Here is a 23,111-nt window from a genome sequence, read left to right on the forward strand (position 1 = left end):
GGAAACCTGCAAAGTGTTTGACAAATATAACAAAAAAACCATTCTGTGTCCAGTTCTGGGCACTACAGTTTAAGAAAGATGCAGACCTGCTGGAAAGGGTTCAGAGGAGCAACAAGGATGATCCGGAGACTGGAAACAAAGCTCCTCGCTGAGCAGGGGGATGGACCCAATGGTTTTCCTGGCCGTTTCCCAGCCAATCTACTCTTCTATGATTCTCTGATCCTACTAGAGCCCAAGTAAGGGGGCTTTGCCAAATCTAAGCTGATGGTGCAAAGCCGATCCTGTTGTTGCCCATATCAAAGACAGAATAATACTCCTTGAGGAAGACATCGCCAAAGATCCACAGAGGCTGCCCATTCACAGCAGGCAAGTACGTGGCCACCACTGCAACTGTACAATATCCATTGTTCTGTGAAAGAAAGAAAAAAATCACGGTAGGTTCCATCTCTACAGGAGAGGGGGGACATCTGAAGCAGATGTATTTATTTATAATTTTAAGATAAAGTACAAAGTAATCTTTACATCCTCCAAAAGTAATGGAAGCACCAAACAAAACTCTTGTACAAATATATTGACAATATTTTCTTATAATGTACCCAGGATCTAGCCTGTACTAGCTCTTGAACTTTGTTTAGTTCATAAGAATTAGATTCCTTTTTGCATTCTCCCATTAAACATATTGATTGAATGCTTTTTTTTTAACTAAAAGTCTTATAATGGTCTCCTATAGATCCTTCTATACCTGGGTTTTATTCTATTTTAGATTTTTAAATTATTCAGTGAAAATGTCTTTCTTGCTTCTTTAGTGGGATGATCTAAGGAGTAAAAAGCCCTGTAGTAGTTTTTACATGTATTATCTATATCTTTTGAGAGCATTATTATTTTATCCCTGTCTCTTAACTGTGAGATCATATTAGGCTTCTCTACATGAGTTTTTAACCCACCACTTTACTGATGCTTCTACTCCTAGTTTCTTTGTGAGATTAAGGCTGGCTCCTTTTTTCCCATCAGGAGGTTTCTTTCTTTTTCTGTCTTTCTATATATATTTTCCATCACTCAGCCACAAGATGGTAGTGCAGATTGTGAAAATACACAAGACTCATGAGCAAAGAATAAATGCCCTTATAGAAAAGCCAGTTGTTATAATTTATCCTTTTTTAGCTGAGATGCTAAAAAGGTCGAGTTTATTGTCTTTTTCAAATACTCATTGTTTTACAAAGCACAAACTATTTGGTATCCTAATGCAATAAATTAAAACTACTGTTTCTCAGTGCTTCTAATTGTTTAATATATATTCCAAAAACATTTATCTTTATATTTTGGTTCCAACATAAAGCGCATCTGTATATGAAAGTCTTTGAAAAGATCTTTGATTTTGCAAGTATAAGAAAACAATGCAAACAACAAAAACAAATTCATGCAAGATCGTTAAAAAGATGATCAAAAGAAAAAGCCAGAAGAAAAATGACCAAATAGCAATGAATAAGGAATCCCACCGACCCAGGAAGCATCTACCACCCTTGGTCACATGAGAAGCCTTAATGAGAAGTCCTTATCAAGACTACATGAAGTGTAACAATATCTCTAGCTCAGTGATGCAGAACTTCATTCAGTGCAGGGGCTGGATGGCATGTCAGGGAAGTCTCAAGGACTGAATTCCAGAGGTGGACTGTGCTGGAGGCAAAACCCTCACAGTGCCAGCAAATTTTAGCCTGAAGCACTTGCTGCCAGTAACTAACCCTTAGAAAAGGCATTTCAATCTTTGAGAATGGGAGAAGGAATGTGCAAAAGCCAGGATGCCAGGAAAGCAAGAGGGATAGCTTTTGACGGAAACTAGGAGGACTAGACCTGCCTCCTGGGCCTGAAGTTCTGCCCCCTGCTCTAGACAGTACCACACACAGATCATATGCTTTAAGTGACCCATCGTTAAGCAAAGCAGTATAGTTACCTTAGTAACATAGGCGGAGGGAGGCAGTGGGAATTGGGATCGATTAATAACAAAGGTGATGGTGGGCATTTTCTGGATGTTGTTGCAGTTCACTAAAAACTGTAAGTAGAATACAAAAATAGGGTTCACTGTGAGAAGACTAGAATGGGGCTTGAGCAGATCAGGGCCTGCACCAGGACTCACCTGGGTATGGAAGATGTTGAGGGCCTGGGTGCTCAGAAGGTTTCATCCCTGACTCTGCTGAGCTTCAACCACTGACTCTGCCATGGCTGCCACTATCACAGCTGTGCTTCTGCCACTGCCTACCAGAGCAACCCCTCTCCTCCCCACCTGCCAAGATGTCCTGGGGCAGCCAGGTAGCAGCACTTCTGCAGGGGAGGTGAGCAGACCAGTGCTGCTGGGTGACCTGAAATGCAGTGAGAGACACTGGTGGCAGGGCAGGTGCTGCATTTCAGATTCTGTAACAGTGATTGTCCAAGATGGAGTAGAGCAGAACACCAGCTCCAGAGGCACCAGTTCTGTCCAGCCATGAAACACATCTGGCCTAGCTGTGTGTAAGAATTAGTGGCTGGTAAAGGCGGGACACAATGGTGGTTGGGTACGGTCATGATGGAGGCTGCAGCATGGAGAAGACCTTGAGGCCTGACAGATGGGGAGCCTGAGGCAGGCTGGCCCTGGCCCTGCATCTGAATCTGTTCCCACAAAAAGGGATGTGCCAAAGAAAATATGCTCTGGTGCAGTTCAGTGCAGTTCAGAAGATGTCTGGGTTCGCAATGCTTTTTTAAAGCCTCTTCGCTTTCGCTTGTGTTTCACTATTTTAAAGCAAATGACTGTGGGGAGGGGGGTTGTAGTAAAGGAAATGCAATTTAGAAAACTAAAAGAAAATGTATAAATACCACTGAAGTCCGCCATGTATGAAAGCTGTGCCATCTACCTTCTCCACAGGAATAAGCATTATTGTCTGTCTGGATCTAGGCTGTGGCTGTCTAGTCCAGTATTCTTTGTATGATTGCAGCTGGTATGATGCCTCAGGGAGCATTTTTAGCACACGTATTTTGCATTCCACTAGGCCGCCTTTATCCTTCGGTTTTCTGATGGTGCACATCAGCACAGTGATGCTTTTCAGCTTGTTCATGAATGGTCTGGCATTGCAAGCAAATACTGATTTGCTTGCAATAGGGTTTGTTGATGACACCAAATAATTTGAGCTGGTTAAAACAAAAAGAGGACTTTGAAGGGATCTCTCCAACCTGGGGAATGGGCAAAAAATGGCAGATACGTTCCAATGGAAGCAAGTGTAAAGTAACACACATCGGAGCAAAATCCTAAATACTTTTATGGACTCGTGGGGTCTGCACTGGAGGTACCAGTATCTGGGAAAGAGATATTTGGATTGCAGTGAAATGCTCAATAAGAATGCTGTCCCAGAATTCAGCAGCTGTGCAAAAGATAAACTCTATGATGGGTATCATTAGGAAAGGAACTGAAAATAAAACTGCCCCCGTAATTCCATAACCCAATGTTCTGCAACATAATTAAATGGTGAAAGATGAAGGGCAGATAAAGAAAACACTTCATCGTGCAATGCATAGCTACACTATGGAACCCACTTTCAGAATATGTAGTGATGGATACCAAATTCTTGATAGAGGAGGCTATCAATTATTTCTAGCCATGGTGCTTACATAGTGCCTCCAAAATCAGTTGGGCCACTGTTTGGCCACTGTGGGAACAGAATGTTAGATTATATAATCTAAAGCTATCTGATGTTGCTTTGCCTCTGCATGGCAGAAATAGTTCGAGATGAACAGTTCCCTGAAGTCCTGTCCTCCACATACCTCACCATCTCCAGCTTGTTTGGCTCCCACAGCCTGAAGAAAACTCTTCAGGTACTGCCCTGGTATAGTAAGTTGGCTGGTGCCAGTGTCTACCACCACCTGGCAACCTTTGCTGCACCAGTCAGTAGCCTTGTTGCCTATGGAGAATCTACGGATAAAAAAGCAAAGAATGTCATGGAGATAAAGTCAGTGAGAAAAGAACGAACCAGACAAAAGCTGAGAGGTATGCATAGAGATTATAATTAGGTTCTTATAAAAGAGGTTCTAATAAGCAAAACTGGGCTGCTTTATGTTCTGTAATGCATAAGTACAAAGTTGTTATGTTCACGGAAGAACACATCACTTAGCTGCGGAGACTCCACAGAGGCTGTAACCTGAAGATGCTAATTTACTTTGCATCAGTGCTGCATATATATATTCTGGAAAGTGAAGGCCATTTTTCAACTCCATGCTGTTTCTCATTTGCAAATGTATTTACCATTGAAAGGCAAATCTGACAGTCAAAAACTCAGGCATCCAGTACACTTCGATAAGCAACCTTCCATTTAACAAAATTCAGTATGTTGACCCAGCTAAAATAGCATCCTGGAATCTGCTTCAGAATGCTATTTAAGAAGACCTCATGAGATAGTTTTAGGAAAGCCTTCAAGCAGAGATGCTGAAAAACCAGAACAAACCCAGGGGGATAATGCTGAGCAAGATGGATCAATGATCTTACTCAGGATAATTCAGCTATGTGTGTATGAGTAACCAATATAACTGGGATGTGGACATCTGGCATGTATAGGAAATTCTAAGACTCGTCATTTATATCCCAATTAATTGCTAAGCCAGGTATTAAAGCACAGTACTGTATTACTATTAAGGACTTCATTTCCAGAGCTTGCCTCTGTGCATTAGGATGTGCTTCCCACAGAGTAAACAGAGTATTCACTGGCTGAGCTTCAACCTTCCTTCTCTAGTGTGTGTGTGTGTGTGTGTGTGTGTGCGCACACACACACACACACACACACAGAAAGGATTCATCCCAATTCCAAAGAGCAGGGAAGTGAAAGCACATTTAGCTATCACTGAAATGGGAGTGATGGATATCACTTACTTCTCCATACCAATCTGCCAGTACTTTTCATGGGTGACAGGTGCCCAAGAAATTTCCCCAGTGAACAGCCGATCATCAATGCCACCAAAGATCACCTCCCCTCCATACTGAATGGTTGGTTGCCTAGAAGGAATAGAAAAGGACAAAAACAGTTGAGGCTAACTATAAATATTAAGGTGGTGAGGTTTATGTAAGTATGAGGGCAGAAATAGGATAAAATAAGGAAGAAGAGAACAAAGAAGAGAACTGGCTACAGATTCCTACAAATAAACTAATCCTGATTAATTAGAAGGGATGCTTCTACAGAGATCAGTTTCTTACGGTATTGAGTAAGATTTGGGTGGCTTCCAAGCCTGAGGAAAACCCAGTGCTTCATTTCTGAAGTCAACAGAATGAAGGAAGTATGTTAAGGATCAAAAAGTAACTAGATTTGTGATCATGAATTTATCCTAAGTTTTACCCTCAAAGTATCTTTAACCCTTAAAATCTGGGTGATAAAAATCAAGAAAGAAGCTATTCCTCCTACTTCTCTCTTTAGAAAACCCATGCCTCCATTTGCAAGAAGCAGTAAATTTACTAATAGGGAGGTGCCATTTATTATCTGATTTTCTTATCTCTGAACTTGATTTTGAATGTGCCTCCTGACAAAGTTATGGACTTTTGGTCCTTACCGTGAAAAATAGAAGCTGAAAATGGGCTCAGAAAGCTGTCCTTGTCTCACCATCTGCTGCGTGACAGGATATGACTCTCCTGTAGCCAGGGAACGGTAAGCCATCCCCAAAATACCATCAAAACTGGCAAAGTAGAAAGGAAAGAAGGCTTCATACTCAGCCAGACCAACTGTCTGATTGTGTATCATGATATTTTGGACCTGGGAGAGCAGAAACAAGAATATATTTCACTTATAATGGAGGAATGGTGATGGTGACCGTTTAAACATAGCATCTACAGCATAGAAAATTCAGATCTGTCTACTGAATGTTGTATGCAGCTCACGGTCTCTGAGCATCACAAGTCAGCTGCTTTCCTCCTAGTAAGCAGTGAGTCTCATGTTTGGTGCTTGAGCAAGTAGAGATGGCGATGCTGTATCCACAGCAGGAACTGTTTCTTCTTGACTTGATCAAGGTTTGAAGTTACCCAGAAGGCAACACCGTTCAAAGAGGATGACTGCATGGTGCACTAGTTGCCTACCCTCACAGTTTCATGGGTTAGCTTGACGGTCACATCACCAATCCCATAGAAGAGGGTGTAGGTCTGGCCTGGCTTCTCATATGTGGAGGACACACTAGGGTCAAATTTTTTGTGATTATCTAGAATAAAAGCAAACATTATATTTATGTTTGTTTATTATTTATTTACTTAAAACTTTGCACATGAAGGTTTTCATATGATAGTATGTTCTTGTGGTGCTGGAACAGTAGAGACAATGGACCATGTTCTCTTATATTGCAGCAGAGAGAAATTGATGCAGAGGGAAATTTATTCAAGCAATGATAGCATATCTTTATGGCAATAATTCTTCCGCTTTGGTATCTATTTGTTTAAACTTTGAAGGATGTATCCACTTTGAACAATGGATCCAGAAAAGTTGCCAATTTTTTATGACTGCAGTGCTGATTAGGAAAAATGCAGTCATCTGTGTGAGTGAAAATATTAGATAAATTGTACTAACTCTGTGTTTTAATATTATTACTGCTATTTTGCTTGTTTATTGATTTTCCTGTTCTGAGACCATAATGAATGAATGATGGTGGTGGTGGTGATGATGATGATGTTATATATGGCAATAAAGGATGTCCATTTGTATGCCATTTGCTCTACAAAGTTCAGTTCATGACGTCAGGTCTGACTTCATTATGGGTCTGGTCTATCACCCTCATGGTCATGAACACTTCACAATTAGCAAAAAGAGAGAAGGTTGAGGACCAGGATCAGGGTTAGAAAATAGAAAAATATTTAAATTTGTATGTTTATTTGTAATAGTTCTATACCACTAAGTATTTTTTAAATCTCTGAATAAGATTCATTATAAATGTTGGTAACAGGAGGAAAAAGTCCCCAGATATCACTCAGAATAGGATCTGAGGGACGTCATCCTATTCTGTTCATCTTTGAAAATTGCCAATTTGAGTAGAAGTTTAGATGTTTAGCTTTTTTAAAATACACAAAACAAATTAGTAGTTTTGTTCCCTCTACAGCAGAAAGCTGCTACTCACCGCAGGCCATGCTTTTACAATACGTGGAAGGCACCCAGAAATTGGAAGATCCAGTGTCCATGAGAACCTGGAAATTCTGTGGTGGAGTCCCAATACTGATCTCTCCAAAGTAGAAAGACTGCCAAAAGGAGAACATTAGTCAAATAGGATATTCCAACACACCCTTAAATGTTCTGAATCTTTTAACTCTTTCTCTGGTACTTTCCTACCAAAATTGCAAAAGAACTATCAAAACCATAAAGGATCCATTTGAACAAGGCATTCACAGAAAGTTTACCTACATTACTCTGCAAGATAGTACAGTGGCAGAGCTGTGCAAACACACACAGACAGACAGACACACACACCCCTGCAAGATCCCTGTCCTGAGATCTAAAAGGAAAAGTGCCCACAGCCACACTGAGAAGCAAACACATCTTTTGAGATAGTATGAAAAAATGGTGGTGCATGAAGAAAGCAAGCTATACATCACTGCCTTTTGAAAGTTTGCAAAATTTGTTTACTTAATTTAGAGGGAAAGAATGGGGAGATACGAGTATCAGTGAACAGTCACATCCTTCTCAGTCACAAAGATGAAAAAAGAAAGAAAGAAGGCACAGATTTGCATTTTTATAATGCTCACATTCAAGTTATTGCTTAAGGATTCATAAACAACACCATATCCATCCAACTGGTATTTTAATGTAGGATCAACACAGTGCTTTTTCAGCGATCCCACCGGTGCTCCTTTCTCCTTCATGTTCTCTCCAATGGACTTCCCTCTTTTCAGAGTAATTCTGCACAATGTGAAAAGAGAATTAGCAAAAGTATGTTGAACCATTCTTATAACACCTGTCTTTTTTGTTCACTAATTTGCCTCTTCATTTGATTCTGGAAATTGATCCCATCCTGTCCATCATGCTACTTGCCACTCAAAGCAGGGATATCTGTGAAAGATGAATAAATTCGGAAATCCTGAGCAACTAAGGTTTAATTTTGCCTTATAAAGATAAGATCCTAGTTTGGCCATGAAGCAGTGACTGAAAAGGCATGCTCTGAATTAATTGGCTGCAGTATTTTTATCTCATTCATGAGCATAACTGGGATACTCACCTGTCCAGACCATCTGACAGATGGAGGTAAACCAACAGTATGGTCAACCCCTTCATGGTATTCAGTGTCTCTTGACTGAGGAGATCTGTTACAGGAGTCAGAAATCCAGCTCATGGTTTTGGCTGTTCTGCCCATTTTAATACTCCAGGCAACTGTCCTTTGCAATTTATCTGTTTACTCTTTTTTTCCCTACGTCATCATGCAGTTGCAACAGCTACTTTCTGTTTTCTTAGGGTGTCCAATTCCTTTGTTAATTTTTTAAACTAATTGTAACCATGATTTTAACAGTTTGAATAATACAATTGGGCTCTGGAGCAAAGCTTTGCAGTTATGAATAGAAAATTAAAGATATCGATAAACCTAAATATAATTAGTTACCATGAAAAACTGATACTATTCCTTTCAGAAGTAATAAAAGACATGTCAAACATCCTAGTGACTGATGAGTTTTACTTAAAGCAGGAGAGGCTCAGTTTTCATGTACATGTGTCCAACCAATAGCTAAAGGAACTCCAGGTTTCTCTTCATGAAATGCTGGATCATGTTCAAGCTAATGTTTCCTTCAATGAGGTCTTTGAATTTTTAAACTTTCATCAGTATAGAAAGCCCTCAGCTCCCAGATGGATGTAGGCTGAATCTCACAATGTTTCACCCTGGCCAGTATGTCATGATAACCAAACCCTTTGCTCAACTTGTCAATTAGAAGTTATTTGTTAATTGGTTCTTTAAGGGCACAATCCTGTCATCCAGGGCAAAGACACTTGCTGCACCTCATACCCTGAATTTGCTGAAGGCAACTGTTTTCCACCATCTACCTTTCACTGAAGGAAGGAAGGAAGAAGCAAGGACATCTGACCTGACATTGAAAATTGTCTACAGGCAACAGGGTGGAGGTAAGGCAGGGGAACAGAAAGACATAAACACCCACACATTTTTGTGGTGTGCTTGGAATTGGGCTGGATCGATTTAGGAAGAAGAGAAGAATTGGACTCCCTGTTCTTCCACAGTGAGATCTCCTTAAGGGATCCAGGTGGATATGGCCCCAAGTTCAGGGCAGCTTGGGAATGCATGATGCACTCTCAATGTGCCAAATGTGCCCAGTGGTTGGTATGTTGAGACTGCATCATCCATGCTTTCACAAAAAGACTGCCATGGGAAGAGTTTGCCCAGTCACAATATGGTTGGCATGGTGAGCAGGGCTAGTCAGAAGACTGATTTCTTAGGAGGGGAAATCTGTTTAAGCTAATACTAAGAACAACATCTTACCCAAATATCTAACTAGAAGGTAGACTTGGGGCCTAAGCCTGAAAACACACATCTGCAAAGGGAAAATTGGTGTGGCTCAGAGACAGCTAACTGAATATAAGGCTGATGAGGGTCTAAGAACCAAATGCCAAATCGTATATTTGTCCCCACTTGGTTGAAGGCAAGCTGGTGATGAAATGCATACCCAGAATTGTGGGGTGGGGAGAGGACACTTGCACCACACACAAACACCAAAAAACAGGCACACACACACACACACAAACACACGACAGTCCACAAAACCCTGGTCAAAATACATACCACACTGAAACAAAAACCAGCAAAACCAAAAGCCACATACCAAAAGCACAAAAATGGAAAACATAAGGAAAAGGACCTAACACAAAGACAGTAGTTCCCCATATGGCAGTATGCATAGAGACATCACAAGTTAAACAGCTCCCTTGCAACCCACCATCCCCTATACCACTCCCTGCCAATATTCTCCATCATGAGCTCAATTACCATTTCCCTGCTGGGTACTGTAAACATCATTTATATTTTTTCATGCTGCATTTATAATTTTTAAGACTGAGTCTGGGTCCCACCTGGATCCCAAAGATTTCCTTGGATATAAGGATGGGACAAGAGGCTTTGCAGAATATCAGTGTACTGTTTTGGTTTTTTCCCCCCGCTGTTGGTTACATTTTTAAATAGCCAAGTGAGGACAGAAGACTGGCGGGCAGTAAAGCAGGTTCTGCAGCTTCCATGTTGGGGACTGCGGATGCAGGATGCAGATAAGACTTTTATCTGGCGATTTCATTCATTGATTGTTAAATGAAATGCAAATACACAACATGTATGTGCCAAAGGAAAACTTGTCTATTTGAATGTTGCTCATTCAGAGACCAAAGTTCCTTCCCCAAGGGCAAACTTACAAAATGCAAATGCTGGAACTGAACTAATAACCACCCCATATTTGCTCACTATTCCAGTATTTTTCTTTCCACACAAAAATACAGAAGTAGAAAAGGTTGGGATAGGGATTCAGTTCTGTCTATCTGAAAGAACATCTAATGACTTGAAACAGTGGCTTGCAGAGGGGTAAAATATTTGTTACAGCATTATTCTCACCATCATCCCACAAATTATGTTCTACTGAAATTTTGTAAATTGCTGTGTTCATTGCCTCATGTAGCTGATCTGATTTTGCTTTGTTCTGAACTCTTGCTCCTTGTTTTATATTGTAATTTGTTTATTGTATTAATGTCTATTCTAAACCACCATGAGAGCCTTTTATGGCTAAGTGGTGGTATAGAAATATAACATCTTCATCATCTATAAGATTTATCTGGTTGTTCACTGAATGTGAATATACATCTGCATGATATTGCATGCCCTCTTTTGTCCTTCCCTTCTTTTTTTTCCTTCTCTATCTCACATTTTTCCGGTAGCTTTTCCTTCCCTCTTTCTACTGCTTAACAGTCTGAACATTTCAACATTGATTAAAAATATTTCCAAAATTACAATACAAAGACAAGCAAAGATTGGCCATATCAGAGTTTATTTATATACAGCAATTGATCTCATTGCAACTGACCATATGCAAACCTTGACACTCAGTCTGTGGAAAAACAAGAAACTTGAGATATGCTTTACCAATGTAACATAAAATGATTCTATCAAAGTCCAAGAGAACAGCTGCACTGGACTGGAAAGGAAATGGACTGTCTAAGCCAGACCTGGTCATTGTATGGTCCGCAGGCCACATCCGGCCCAATGGCTGACCCTGACTGGCCCGCATGAGGTCACTGGCAAATTAAAAGTCAATGCAAATATATATCGTCGTAATATAGATGCAAGCAATACAACTGCTTTTATTTTGAAGGATCTGCTAAATTGAATTGAATTTATTGCTTTTCATGTAATGTTAATGTTTTTGGGAATATTCATTAAATAGTGTTGTTCTGTGCTCCACATTTTCATTGCATCATTGTAATGTTTCATTTACTGTTTTTATAGAGATATATATTGAGCAGAGCTGTGAGTGTATTGGTCTGACCCTTAACAACTGTCAAAGTTTCTCATGTGGCCCCATAGGAAAATTAATTGCCCACCCCTGGTCTAAGCTGATGGTGCAAAGCCCATTCTATTGTTGGCCATGTCGAAGATGGAATAATACTCCTTAAGAAAGACATCACCAAAAATCCACAGAGGTTCTCCATTCAGGGACATCACATACGTGGTCTCAACTGCAACTGTACAACGCCCATTGCTCTGTGAAAAAAAGACACCTTAAGTTCCACCTCTGCTGAGGTAAACATTTCCTGAAAATGTCATAGAAATCAGGTCATGATTATATCCCAAGGCAAGGAAGCCAGAGTCCTCTTCCAGTGCTACCCATCATATCATATCATATCACTGTGGAGATGCTCTGTTTGCAAGGACATTGTATGAGAGTCAGATACACAAGGGGTCAAGGGTGGCTCCGGCTTGCTTGCATGTGCACATTCAGAGCTGGCTGGAATGCACAAAGAACCAGTACTGGGGCCATTGCAGCCAGTGCCCTCTATTCTCTGGAAGAAGTGACAGAATGAAACAGTGCTTTTATACACTGCTTCTCATAGTTTCACTTGTAACAATAAAAGCTGGGGCAGATGAATCTTGGTGAAGATCTTTGGTTTTGCAAAGCCTGGAAAATAATTCAGATCTCAATGATGGATGCACACAAGGTCTCAAAAAGATGACCGAGAAGAAAGGTCAGGAGAAAAGAATGGCCTGGAAATAATTTCCTCGAGCCCTGTTATCACTAGGATATTGCCATAATCTAAATGCTGCAATATTAATCAAATAACATGCTTTAAAGGATGTACCAGTGAGCAATATAGTATACATACATTGGAGACGTAGGCAGAGGGAGGCAGTGGGAACTGGGCTCCATTAATGACAAAGGTGATGGTGGGCATATTCTGGATGTTATTGCAGTCAACCAGCAACTATAAAAAATGTAAATGTACGGTTAATTCTTTGCGTAGACCAGAACAGAGATTCCTGATAGATTCTGTCCCACTAGGAGAACCTGACAAACAAAATAGGCTCATTTCATTTCAGCACAGTAAAGCTGAGAGAACAAAACCTCCAGCTGCTTTGAAGCCTTATTTCTTATTATACGTATGCTAATATGTGAAGCAGTTCTTTAAGTCCTTTTAAATAAAGAAAATCAGTGTAAAGATTCTCAAGAGTAAAATATATAAACATTGTTCATATATTCATCCAAGCATGGCAGCTTTTCAGTCTGCCTCACTCACAGGTTTGGCTCATATCTATCTAGCATTACAGTCTCTCCTGCGTTCAGCATGGCCTGCCTTTATCCTGGGTGTAACCTCCATTTTCCGATGGTATATGTTAGCAATCCTCTTTTCCCTGAGAACTGCAGAAGTAGTTTGAGATGCCCTTCCACATACCTCATCCTCATTGGCTGGCTCAACTCCCACAGCCTGCAGGAAACTCTCCATGTACTGCTGGGGGATAGTAAGCTGGCAGGTTCCGGTGTCAACAATTGCCTGGCAGCCTTGACTGCACCAGCCAGTAGCCTTGTTGCCTACGGAGAATCTTTAGAGACAAAAGCACAGGAGGGCAAAATCTTCAACAAAGGAACAAACCAGATGAAAGCTGAGAAAAATGCAGAGACCATGGGTAGGAAACGTATGGACCAAAGCATCAGGAGCGTTACAATTCCTATCATCCTTCACTGTTCTTATGCTAGCAATGGCTAATGAGAGCTATAGACCAAAACATATGAAGTGTCATAAGTCGTCCGTTCTTTGGCATACGCCTTCTAACATTAATAACTTAGATGCTTGTGGATCTTTAATCCATAGATATGAGGACAATTACTATGGTCATGAACTTACATAAAAGTTAACTATGGAGACTCCACAGAAGCTAAAATCCAAAACTGTTAATTTACTCTGTGTCAGTGCCACTTGTGGACATTTTAACCAGAAAGTGAAGATCACTTCTCGACTCAATGTTCTTTCTCATCTTCAGATGTGATAAGCTTTGAAAACCAAATCTTGGTACAGTCCAAAATGCTGGAACCTTTTACCCTTTGACAAGTAACTTCCCATTGACAATGCTGAAATTTGAGAAAAAGAAAATGCCAGCAGTAACATCCACACATCTAGTTTAAAAGGATCACATGAGGAGGTGTTAGGAAAGGCCTTGTCTTGAGGCCCTGCCAAACTGGTTCCAATCCAAGGAGAGAAGAGTGAGCAGGACGGACCAAGAGTTATATATCCTGTATAAAGAAGTCTGTGTACAGAACTATCTCTATTCTCATGTTGTGTTCATGCTTCACAGTATACTATAACACACTGCAACTGTGATGTTCGGATTTGGCAGAGGTAGGAAGTTTCAAAACCACTTCATTTCTGCCCCTTTACTAATTTTGCCAAGTTGCACATTAATGCATAGCAACATATGCTTAATGGATATGTAAGGTTTGCCTCTATACATTAGAGTTAAAGGTACTCCACATACAGTCCCATATTCGTTTCAACACTTGGTAGTGCAGAATATGCATTGGTCACTGCTTTCTTCATTTATTCTGACCTAGAGTGTTCTGTAAAATGTATTTGCACAAGTCTCACAGATTCCTGGTGAACCAGGATGGACAACTTGAATTCCACCATTTCATAGACTTCAAAATTAGGAAGTCAGTGTTTCTTCCTTGTACCACTTGCTAATAGAAACTTGCATAAAACTGCTTTTTTAAAAGTACTCATGATTATGAGAAGGTACCTTGACCCACTACAGCAGAGACCATCATTATGTAATTCTTTTCTAGACTTGAATTTCATTATTGTTTTATTATTTTAATGCATTTGACCAGTCTATTGAAATTAAAGAGATCAAACTCCAAGTTCTTTGAAGCTTCATTCCTAGTGCTGAATGCATAACTCCCTTTCCCTGCCCCTGAATACACACACACACACCAAAATATTTTACAGCAGTGAATGCAAATAAGATTATCCCCCACCCCTTTTCAGAAAAGCTATAGTTCCAAAGAGGTGTGTGTGTCCATCTGAAAAGCAATGTGAGTTCACAATGGAAAAGCACAATTAGCAACAGTTGAAATGGAAATTATGAATATCACTTACTCTTCAATAGCAATCTGCCAGTACATTTCATAGGTTACAGGTGTCCAGATGATTTCCCCAGTGAACAGCTGATTGTCAACACCTCCCAAGATCAGCTCTCCTCCATACTGAACGGTTGGTTGACTTAAGACAAGAAAAGATGGACAAAACTAGTCCAGGTTAGCTAAAACAATTAAGCTGGTGAAAGTCTATGTATGCACAGATATAGATGAGAGCAAAAGACAGGGGTAAGACAAGGAAGAGGTGATAGTTTCAACAAAGGTGATAGACTCACTCAGCTAAGATCTGACTGTGTTTGAAAGCTGAAGGAAAGGTCTCTTTTCACCACTTCTCTGCACAAGACTTTTATCATGCTTTCGTACTGATTCATAGAAGTTTGTGGGGCTTTTTCACAACGTTCTCATTCTCCAGAGTGCCCTCACCATGTTTTCCAGCCTTTTAAGTTTTTCCTGTTGCTTAGTTTTGCTTTGTTTAAGAATATTAAGTTTAACTTGGTATTAAATTTTAAACTGCAGCATACTGGAATAAAAGCCTCATAAGAAGTTGCAAATTTGCTATAGTGCAGGCAGACCTTGCAGAAGAAAGGCAAGGAAATACAAACCCCAGGAAAAAAAACTGTGAAGGATTCATTTTCCCTCCCACATTGAAAAAAAAAAGTCTCAGAAAAGCAGTGGATTAAAACATTCTCATTGAAAAGTCCTTGATGTAAAAAAAGATGGGATTGCATTAAGTATATTTGTATTAGGTGATCTTCAATATTTATTCAAAATAGAAACACTTCAACTATTCCAGATTAATTTAACATCTGACAAATTTGTTCTGGATTTTATGGATGTTTGGATCTTACCGTGAGAAATAGAAGCTGAAGATGGGCTCAGACAGCTGCCCTTGCCTCAGCATCTGCTCTGTGACAGGATATGAACCCCCTACTGCCAGAGATTGGTAAGCCATCCCCAAAATCCCATCGAAATTGGCATAGTAGAAAGGATAGGTGGGCTCATTTAAACTCAGACCCAATTCCTGATTATGGACAACAATGTTTTGGACCTGGGAAAGAAGGAAGCAAAATGGATTTAACTTAAAATTGGATACAGGATAATCTTGAGAAGTTGTATGGATGTATTTTTAATTTGAATTTGAGTTCTCACAAAAAACCCTGGGTATGTTCGGCTAAGAGTCAGTAACTGGGCCTAAGTCAACCAGTCACCTCCATGGCCAACTGGGGACTAGAACCCAGATCTCCTGTGTTCTAATCCAACAATCTTACTATTACACTACACTGGCTCCCTGAATAACTCAAGTAACTCAGGTATCACCGATAAGGGTAGAAAGTACACATAACTTTAGGAGTAATATAAACTAGGGAGACCCAGTTCATATGACAAGACGAGAGTTAATAACTCTTGTTAAACCACCCCATGCTCACTAGTTGCATTCTGGCTCATTCTCCTGATTAACCAGGGCTTCTTATCATGTCCAACCTTAGCAAGGTTGACTTGTTGGGCAGTTAACAAACCACTGAAGACCATGGCCTATTTTAGGATCATGGATGAGCACACCAACAAGCTGGATGTGCAGGGTTCAGTTAACACAACAAGTTGCAACAGGCGCAATTGGCAACCTGGTACCATGAGTACTTCAGTCCCGCCATGGCTTAGATATACTATCATGGGCTGCACGATCATGCAAACTAGGTCACTCTGGCAGGACCAGATGGACTGACTGTAAATGGAAGCAGAACTAACTTAATTGCCTATTATCTTCTGGGAAAACTTATGCACTTCTCCTTAAACTAGGCTTGATAAAAACTGGCTTGGTGAAACTAGGCTTGACCAATCAGTCAGGCTCATACAACATCCTTCCTAATATTGAGCTTGATCCTGACGGATGACAGGATAAAGCTATTTGGCATTACTGCAATCCCCCTTTAGGATAAACCATGATGCCAAGTCTGCCTACCACAGTAGTTGCACATAGCCAGCAGCATCTGTGCATTACAAGTACCATCCTACCCCCTGGGAGTTGAAATCCCTTCACAGGGTTTGGAACAGTTTGTTCTTCCTAACTTGACCGGTATTTGAAGATTCCCAGAATGCAGAATAGTCAAAGAGGGGTGACTCCTAGTGCAAATTCCACTTACCTTCACAGTATCATAGCCTACCCTGACAGTCAAATCACCACTCCCATAGTACAAGGTATATGTCTGTCCCTTGTCAGTATATGTAGAAGATGCATTTGGGTTGAACTTTCGGTGGTTTCCTAGAAGGAAGAAGGAAACATGGAGTGTTTCTAGCTGAGTCTTTTACAACACCCTCATCGTGCCTCATTTCTCTGCAGTTTGGGAGGGGGAATTAGCACTTACCACAGGCTGCAGTTTGGCAGTACACAGATGGGACCCAAAGATTGGAAGAGCCAGTGTCCATTGCAACTAGAAAGTTCTGTGGTGGAGTCCCAATACTGATTTCTCCAAAGTAGAAAGTCTGCCCAATAGGATAATTTTTTAAGAATGGAATATTTCACAAGACTGTTAAGTTTTAGCACCCTTCCCGGCTTTCTTATATAATATTCACCAGCTGAGAAAGTCAAAGGGTCAACTTAGAGAATGAAGGGTTCAGTAATGTAGCTTACTTTTCCAAAGGAGGTTCACTATGAGGCATTCCAAGAGAATAGAAAGAGCTTTGCAAGAAAAGAATCAAAATTTCTTTATTAACCTTCTTCTATGACTGTAAGAGCCACCCTAGGAGTTTAAAAAAGAGTATTTTAAAGAAAGAGTTCAGCCCTCTGTATGTAGCTCATCCATTGTCACAGATGAACAAATGAGCCATTAACAAGAATGAGGATTGCCTCTTGGGCAGTGGGAACTGCTGAATGGAACAGTTCACAGAAATATTTGGGTAGAAGCCACATCAGGAGTCTGGATCCAGAAATATAGCTCTTAAAATACTAAGCTACAGGTGTCTATTCAGACATACCACTGAATTCAATGGCCCTTGCCCCTGGTTAAGTGAGTATAGAATTGCAGGCTTAGGAGTGCAACCTTAAGCAAGAATGTCTCCCTGTGTTTCGTGGGGCTTACTCCCCAGTAACTGGATACAGGATTACCAGTTTCGCATATTTCAGTGAATAGGCAGGAAGCAAATCAAAAGAAGACAGCATAAACCCCTAATCCTGAATGCTCCCCACTCAGAGAATAAGCCAAGATCTACTTAAGATGCATTTTGATCATGCGTTTTTATTTCAAACATCAGTGTATCATTTTCCAAAAGGAATGTTTCAATTGTTTTAAGACTCACGTTTAAGTAATTGGTTATTGGTTCATAAACAACGTTGAATTTATCCGGATGGTATTTTAGTCCGGGATCAACACGGTGTTTCTTCAGAAATTCCTCCAGCACTCCTTTCTCCTTCATGATCTCCCGAGCAGATTTCCCTTTCTTCAGAATGAGTCTGTATAGGACACAAGGTTCTCAGGAGGTCAGCAAATGTCTGGTTAACCCTTCCATCCTCCTCCTCTCTACCCCACTGGATCTTCATTGCTACAGGGAGAAACTGAGAACACGTTAAGCATAGGCTTGGGCCACGGGATACAGCTCTGAGGTGGAGAGGTCTGTTCTCTTTCCTGACTCCTGCTGAACAGATCAGAGGAAGCTGCCCTAGCTGGTCTAAGGACTCTGGGATACAAGCAGCCAAGCTTCCAGGGTGCTAGTGAACAGGGAGAGCCAGCAGGAATTTGGCGGCAGGGTTTGGCAGATAAGGTCCCTAACTTTTAAAAAGTTTCCTCCCAAGTTATTAACCCCTTTGTTTTCTTCCTTGTAACACCCCTCGCCCCACCCCCAGTTACTGGTAGTGTTGCCCAATTTGATTCCAGGAGCTGAGGACCTCAGACTCAATAGCTCATCTTAAGAGTCTAAGGACAAAACATGGTTTTTAGTAAGCTTTTTTCAGGTGAACAAAGCAGAGCACAGAGTAATTCAGGAAAACTCAAATCATGCCTCCTGAACAAACAACTTACAGGACTTTTATACCTTTCCTCAGCAATACTGTTCCCATCCTTCTCATTAAAGGCCCCTAGTTGCATTCTGCCATAATTTAAGGTGAACCACAAGATAATAAAATAAACATTTTTAGACAGCAACAGCTGCAACAGCTAAGAGTAGCACAGAAGCCATAACTGCTTCAGCAAGCTGAGGCAAAAAAGGGAAATCCTGGGGGAAGGGAAACTCCCTGGAAAAGGGGGACAGGTGCAGAAAGACTAGGAGAACTAGAAGACACTCTGGGCCAGTGATGCAATGGGCCTATCGAACACTTTCAGTTACTTGAGGATGAAATTGGAGGGTAGCCTGTCACAGAAGAACTGCAAGTCGTCCCATGTAACACTGAACAAGAGGCTAAAGGTAAACCAAGTAGTGGCAATGATACCAAGCCTTGCAAAAGCAAGGAGAAAAGCGTGTTCGATCTTGGAGATTCTCTGTTAAATGGGATGGAAACACATGTTGGTCAGGAAGACCCATGGCTCCCTGGAGAGCAGATTAGTGGTATAATTGATAGATTGTCAATACAGCCCACTGACACCTATCCCTTCCTTCTTATACATGTGGGAACAGATGACACTGCTAAGCAGAGCTTTGAACAAATTATATCAGACTGAAACTTTAGGAAGGAAAGTCAAGTACTTGGCAGTCCAGATAATTTTCTCTTCAGTCCTTCCAGTTCTTGGAAGAGGAAAAGACAGGAAAAGAAAAATACTCCAAGTGAATGCCTGGCTGCAAAGATGATGCCAACATGAGATTCTGGAACCACAGGATACACTTTCTGGAAGACGGACTGCTGGCAAGGGATGGGTTGCACCTTACAAGGACTGGAAAGAATGTGTTTGGCCACAGCATGAATAGGTTGAACTGAATCCTACAGGGGAGGGGCAGTATACCTGGGTGTAACAACCAAGATTTATGAACCACAACAGAGGGAATCGTTCTAAGAGTGCTTAATAATAGTCTTCCAAAAAATGTTGGAAGAGAACTGGAGTATAAAGTGCATGGTCTTCAATGTCTGTATACAAATGCCTGGAGTTTGGTAAACAAATAGCATAAAGTTAAACTCATAATGTGGAAGGGTGAATATGACCTGATAGGTATATGTGAAACTTGGAGGAATGATTCCTATGACTGGAATTTTACAAATGAATGATACAACCTGTTCAAGAAGAGACGGAACAGAAAGGGAGGTTGAGTTGCACTATTCATATCTCTGCACAGAAATACAGGAGGATGAGCTTAGTAACCCCATCAAGAACATCTGGATTAATACAAATGGAACAAGGAATAAAAGGAACACAGTGATTGGAGTCTACTACTGATCACCCAGTCAAAAAGAAGAAGAAAATGAAACTTTTGAAAAGCAATTTGCCAGTGTTTCAAGGAGAGACAACATTATCATTATGAGGGACTTTGATTTCCCCAGTATCTGTTGGGGAACAAATTCTGCCAAACATGGACCCTCCAAGAGGTTCCTAACATGTGTAGCTGATAACTTCCTCCAACAGAAAGTGGAGGAAGGAACTATAGGTATAGCTATCCTTGACTTGCTACTAACCAAAAGGGAAGACCTAGGGGACAAAGTGGCAGCTGTGGGAACTCAGGGGGAAAGTGATCGCAACATACTTGAATTCTTGATTCTAAAGAAGTAAAAGCCAAATGTGGCCAAACATGTACCCTGGATTTTAGGGAAGTCAATTTTAATACACTCAGAACAATGAAAAGTAAAGTCTCCTGGCTAGTGACCGATATGAAAAAAGAAGTCCAATAAAGGTGGGGATTTTTTAAAAAGGAAATTGTAATGGCATAATTGGGGATGCAGGTGGTGCAGTGGTTTAAACTGCTGTGCTGCCAGGCTGGTTGATCAAAAGGTTGCCGGTTCGAATCTGCACAACGGAGTGAGTCCGCCGTTGCTCCATCCCAGCTCCTGCCAACCTTGCAGTTCGAAAGCATGCAAATGCAAGTAGATAAAAAGGTACCACTTTGGTGGGCAGGTAACAGCGTTCTGTGCACTTCGGTGTTTAGTCATGCCGGCCACGTGACCACGGAGACTGTCTGCGGACAAACGCTGGCTCCCTCGGCTAGGAGCCCTGCCCCCAAGAGTCAGACATGACTGGACTTCAATGTCAAGGGGAAACCTTTACCTTTACCTTTAATGACAAAATTACAAACAAATCCAACAAGGTAAATGGGTACAAGACAATGAAATAAGCCCATGTGGCTTCATAAAAGGCTTAGAGATCATCTGAAAACAAAAAAAGGACACTTACAAGCAGTGGAAGGAAGGCTACGCTGCAAAGGAAGAAAACAGGCAGGTAGCATGGAATTACAGGGATGGCATTGGGAAGGCTAAAGCTAGGAGTGAACTGAGGCTAGTAAGAGATGCTAAAAGCAACAAAAAACCCTTCTTCAGATATGTCCAAGTAAAGGAAAGAGGAAACAAATGGAAGTTCAACTACTTGATGTAGACGGCAAAATGATAACAGATGACAAAGAGAAGTGTTCAATTCCTACTCTGACTCAGTCTTCTCCCAAAAGATCTGTGACCTTCTTGATGAAGGGAAGGAATAGAGTGGCAGGTCAAGATTGATATGCAAATGGTCAAGGATCATCTAATTGGGTTGAATGAGTTGAATGAGTTTAAACCTCCAGGGCCTGGAGTTATAAAGGAGCTGGCAGAAGAACTCTCAGAACCACTATCTTATCTTTGAGAAATCATGGAGTGCCAGATGACTGGAGAAGGGCTAATGTAGTCCCTATTTACAAGAAAGGAAAAAAGAAGAACTGGGAACTAAAGACCAGTCAGTCTGACATCGATCCCTGGCGAAATTCAGGAGCACATTATAAAGCAGTCAGTCTGCAAATACCTTGAAACAATGCAGTAATTATTAGAAGCCAACATGGATTTCTCAAGAACAAATTTTGCCAGAGTAATCCAATTTCATTTTTTGATTGGGTAAACCCCCTGATGGACTGTGGGAGTGCTGTGGACATAATCTATATTGACTTCTGAAAAGCTTTGACTAAGTGCCCCATGATATCCTGATTAGCAAACTAGCAAAAAGTGGGCTAATCTAACAAATATTGGGTGGATCCACAGCTGGCTACAGAACTGGACTCAGTGAATGTTCATTAATGGCACCTTCTCAAACTGTAACAAGTGCAGTTCCACAGGGTTCAGTCCTGGGCCCAATGCTCTTCAACACTTTTATTAATGATTTGAATAAGGACATACAAGGAACAATTATCAGATTTTCACATGACACAAAACTGGGTGGGAGAGCTAATACCCTGGAAGACAAAAAGTAGGTTCAAGGTGATCTTGATAGGTTGGAGTGCTGGGCTGAAAACAATAGAATGAAATTCAATAGGGACAAATGCCAAGTTCTGCACCTAGGAGGAATACAAGATGAGGAATACTTGGCTCAACAATACTGCAAGAGCAGAGGATCTTGGAATTGTTATAGATCATAAGCTGAATATGAGTCAACAATGTGATGCAGCTACAAAAAGGGCAAATGCTATTTTAGGTTGGATTGATAGAAAAACCACTTCCAAACCACTTGAAGTGCTAGTTCCTCTTTACTCAGCACTAGTTAGGGCTCATCTAGAGTACTGTGTCCGTTTCTGGGCACCACAGTTTAAGAAATAAGAACATGCAAAAAAAAGTTGAGAAGGGTTCAGAGGAGGGCAAGGAAGATCCAAGAACTGGAAACAAAGCCCTGTGAAGAAAGATGGAAAGAACTGGGCATGTTTAGCCTCAAGAAGAGAAGACCAAGGGGAGATATGATAGCACTTGAAAGGTTGTCACAAAGAGGAAGGCCAGGATCTCCTCTCAATCATCCTGAAGTGCAGGACACAGAATAATGAGCTCAAATTATAAGAAGCCAGATTCCAGGTAGATATCAGGAAAAAAATCCTGACTGTTAGAGCTGTACAACAATAGCGCCAATGACCGAGTCAGCTCAACTACACCAGAGGCATTCAAGATGCTATTTGAGAGGGATGTTTAACTAGGAGTCCAGCACTGAGCAGAGGGTTGGACCCGATGACCCTCTGGCCCCTTCCAACTCTACTATTCTATGATTCTAGTTTTATCTCATTCATGATACTCACTTCTGCAATCCCTCTGACAGGTGGAGATAGACCAATACTAGGATCAACCACTTCATGTTGCCCAATATCTTGACCAAAGAGATCTGCTAGAAAAGTCAGAAATCCTGTCCAGAGACTTGGCTACTGTGCCCCAGGTTTTATAATCAGAACCATTGTCCTCTACTGCTTTATCTGTGTTCTCTTAATTTCCCATATCTATGCACAGCCAGTATGATCTACGTTTCTGCTTTGCTGTTAATGATAGTAAGCCAATTCCTTTGTCAGACTGAGTTTAAACACAATTTGTGCCCTTTATTTAAATGTCTTTTTGAATTATTATCAAAGTAATACAGAGAATCAGTGATAAGATAACAATAGCCCA

General features: G+C 40.9%; 2 protein-coding genes across 2 annotated transcripts; both read right to left on the bottom strand.

Moving 5' to 3' along the window:
• Positions 1–256: 256 nt before the first annotated feature.
• On the bottom strand, positions 257–8,249 carry LOC123034138 (pepsin B-like). Its single transcript, XM_044451290.1, has 9 exons — positions 8,194–8,249; positions 7,724–7,877; positions 7,102–7,219; positions 6,077–6,195; positions 5,557–5,756; positions 4,886–5,008; positions 3,787–3,934; positions 1,949–2,047; positions 257–409 (listed from the first exon to the last, which is right to left on the bottom strand). The coding sequence occupies exons 1-9, from the start codon at positions 8,247–8,249 to the stop codon at positions 257–259; spliced, it is 1,170 nt and encodes a 389-aa protein (XP_044307225.1).
• A 3,313-nt stretch (positions 8,250–11,562) lies between these two features.
• On the bottom strand, positions 11,563–22,806 carry LOC123034134 (pepsin B-like). Its single transcript, XM_044451278.1, has 9 exons — positions 22,751–22,806; positions 17,894–18,047; positions 16,963–17,080; positions 16,741–16,859; positions 15,448–15,647; positions 14,601–14,723; positions 12,903–13,050; positions 12,336–12,434; positions 11,563–11,715 (listed from the first exon to the last, which is right to left on the bottom strand). Exons 1-9 carry the CDS (start codon positions 22,804–22,806, stop codon positions 11,563–11,565), a joined length of 1,170 nt encoding a protein of 389 aa, XP_044307213.1.
• Positions 22,807–23,111: the final 305 nt, after the last annotated feature.

The sequence above is a fragment of the Varanus komodoensis genome, unplaced genomic scaffold (assembly GCF_004798865.1).
Source record: "Varanus komodoensis strain SLA01 unplaced genomic scaffold, ASM479886v1 scaffold1, whole genome shotgun sequence".
NCBI lineage: Eukaryota > Metazoa > Chordata > Lepidosauria > Squamata > Varanidae > Varanus > Varanus komodoensis.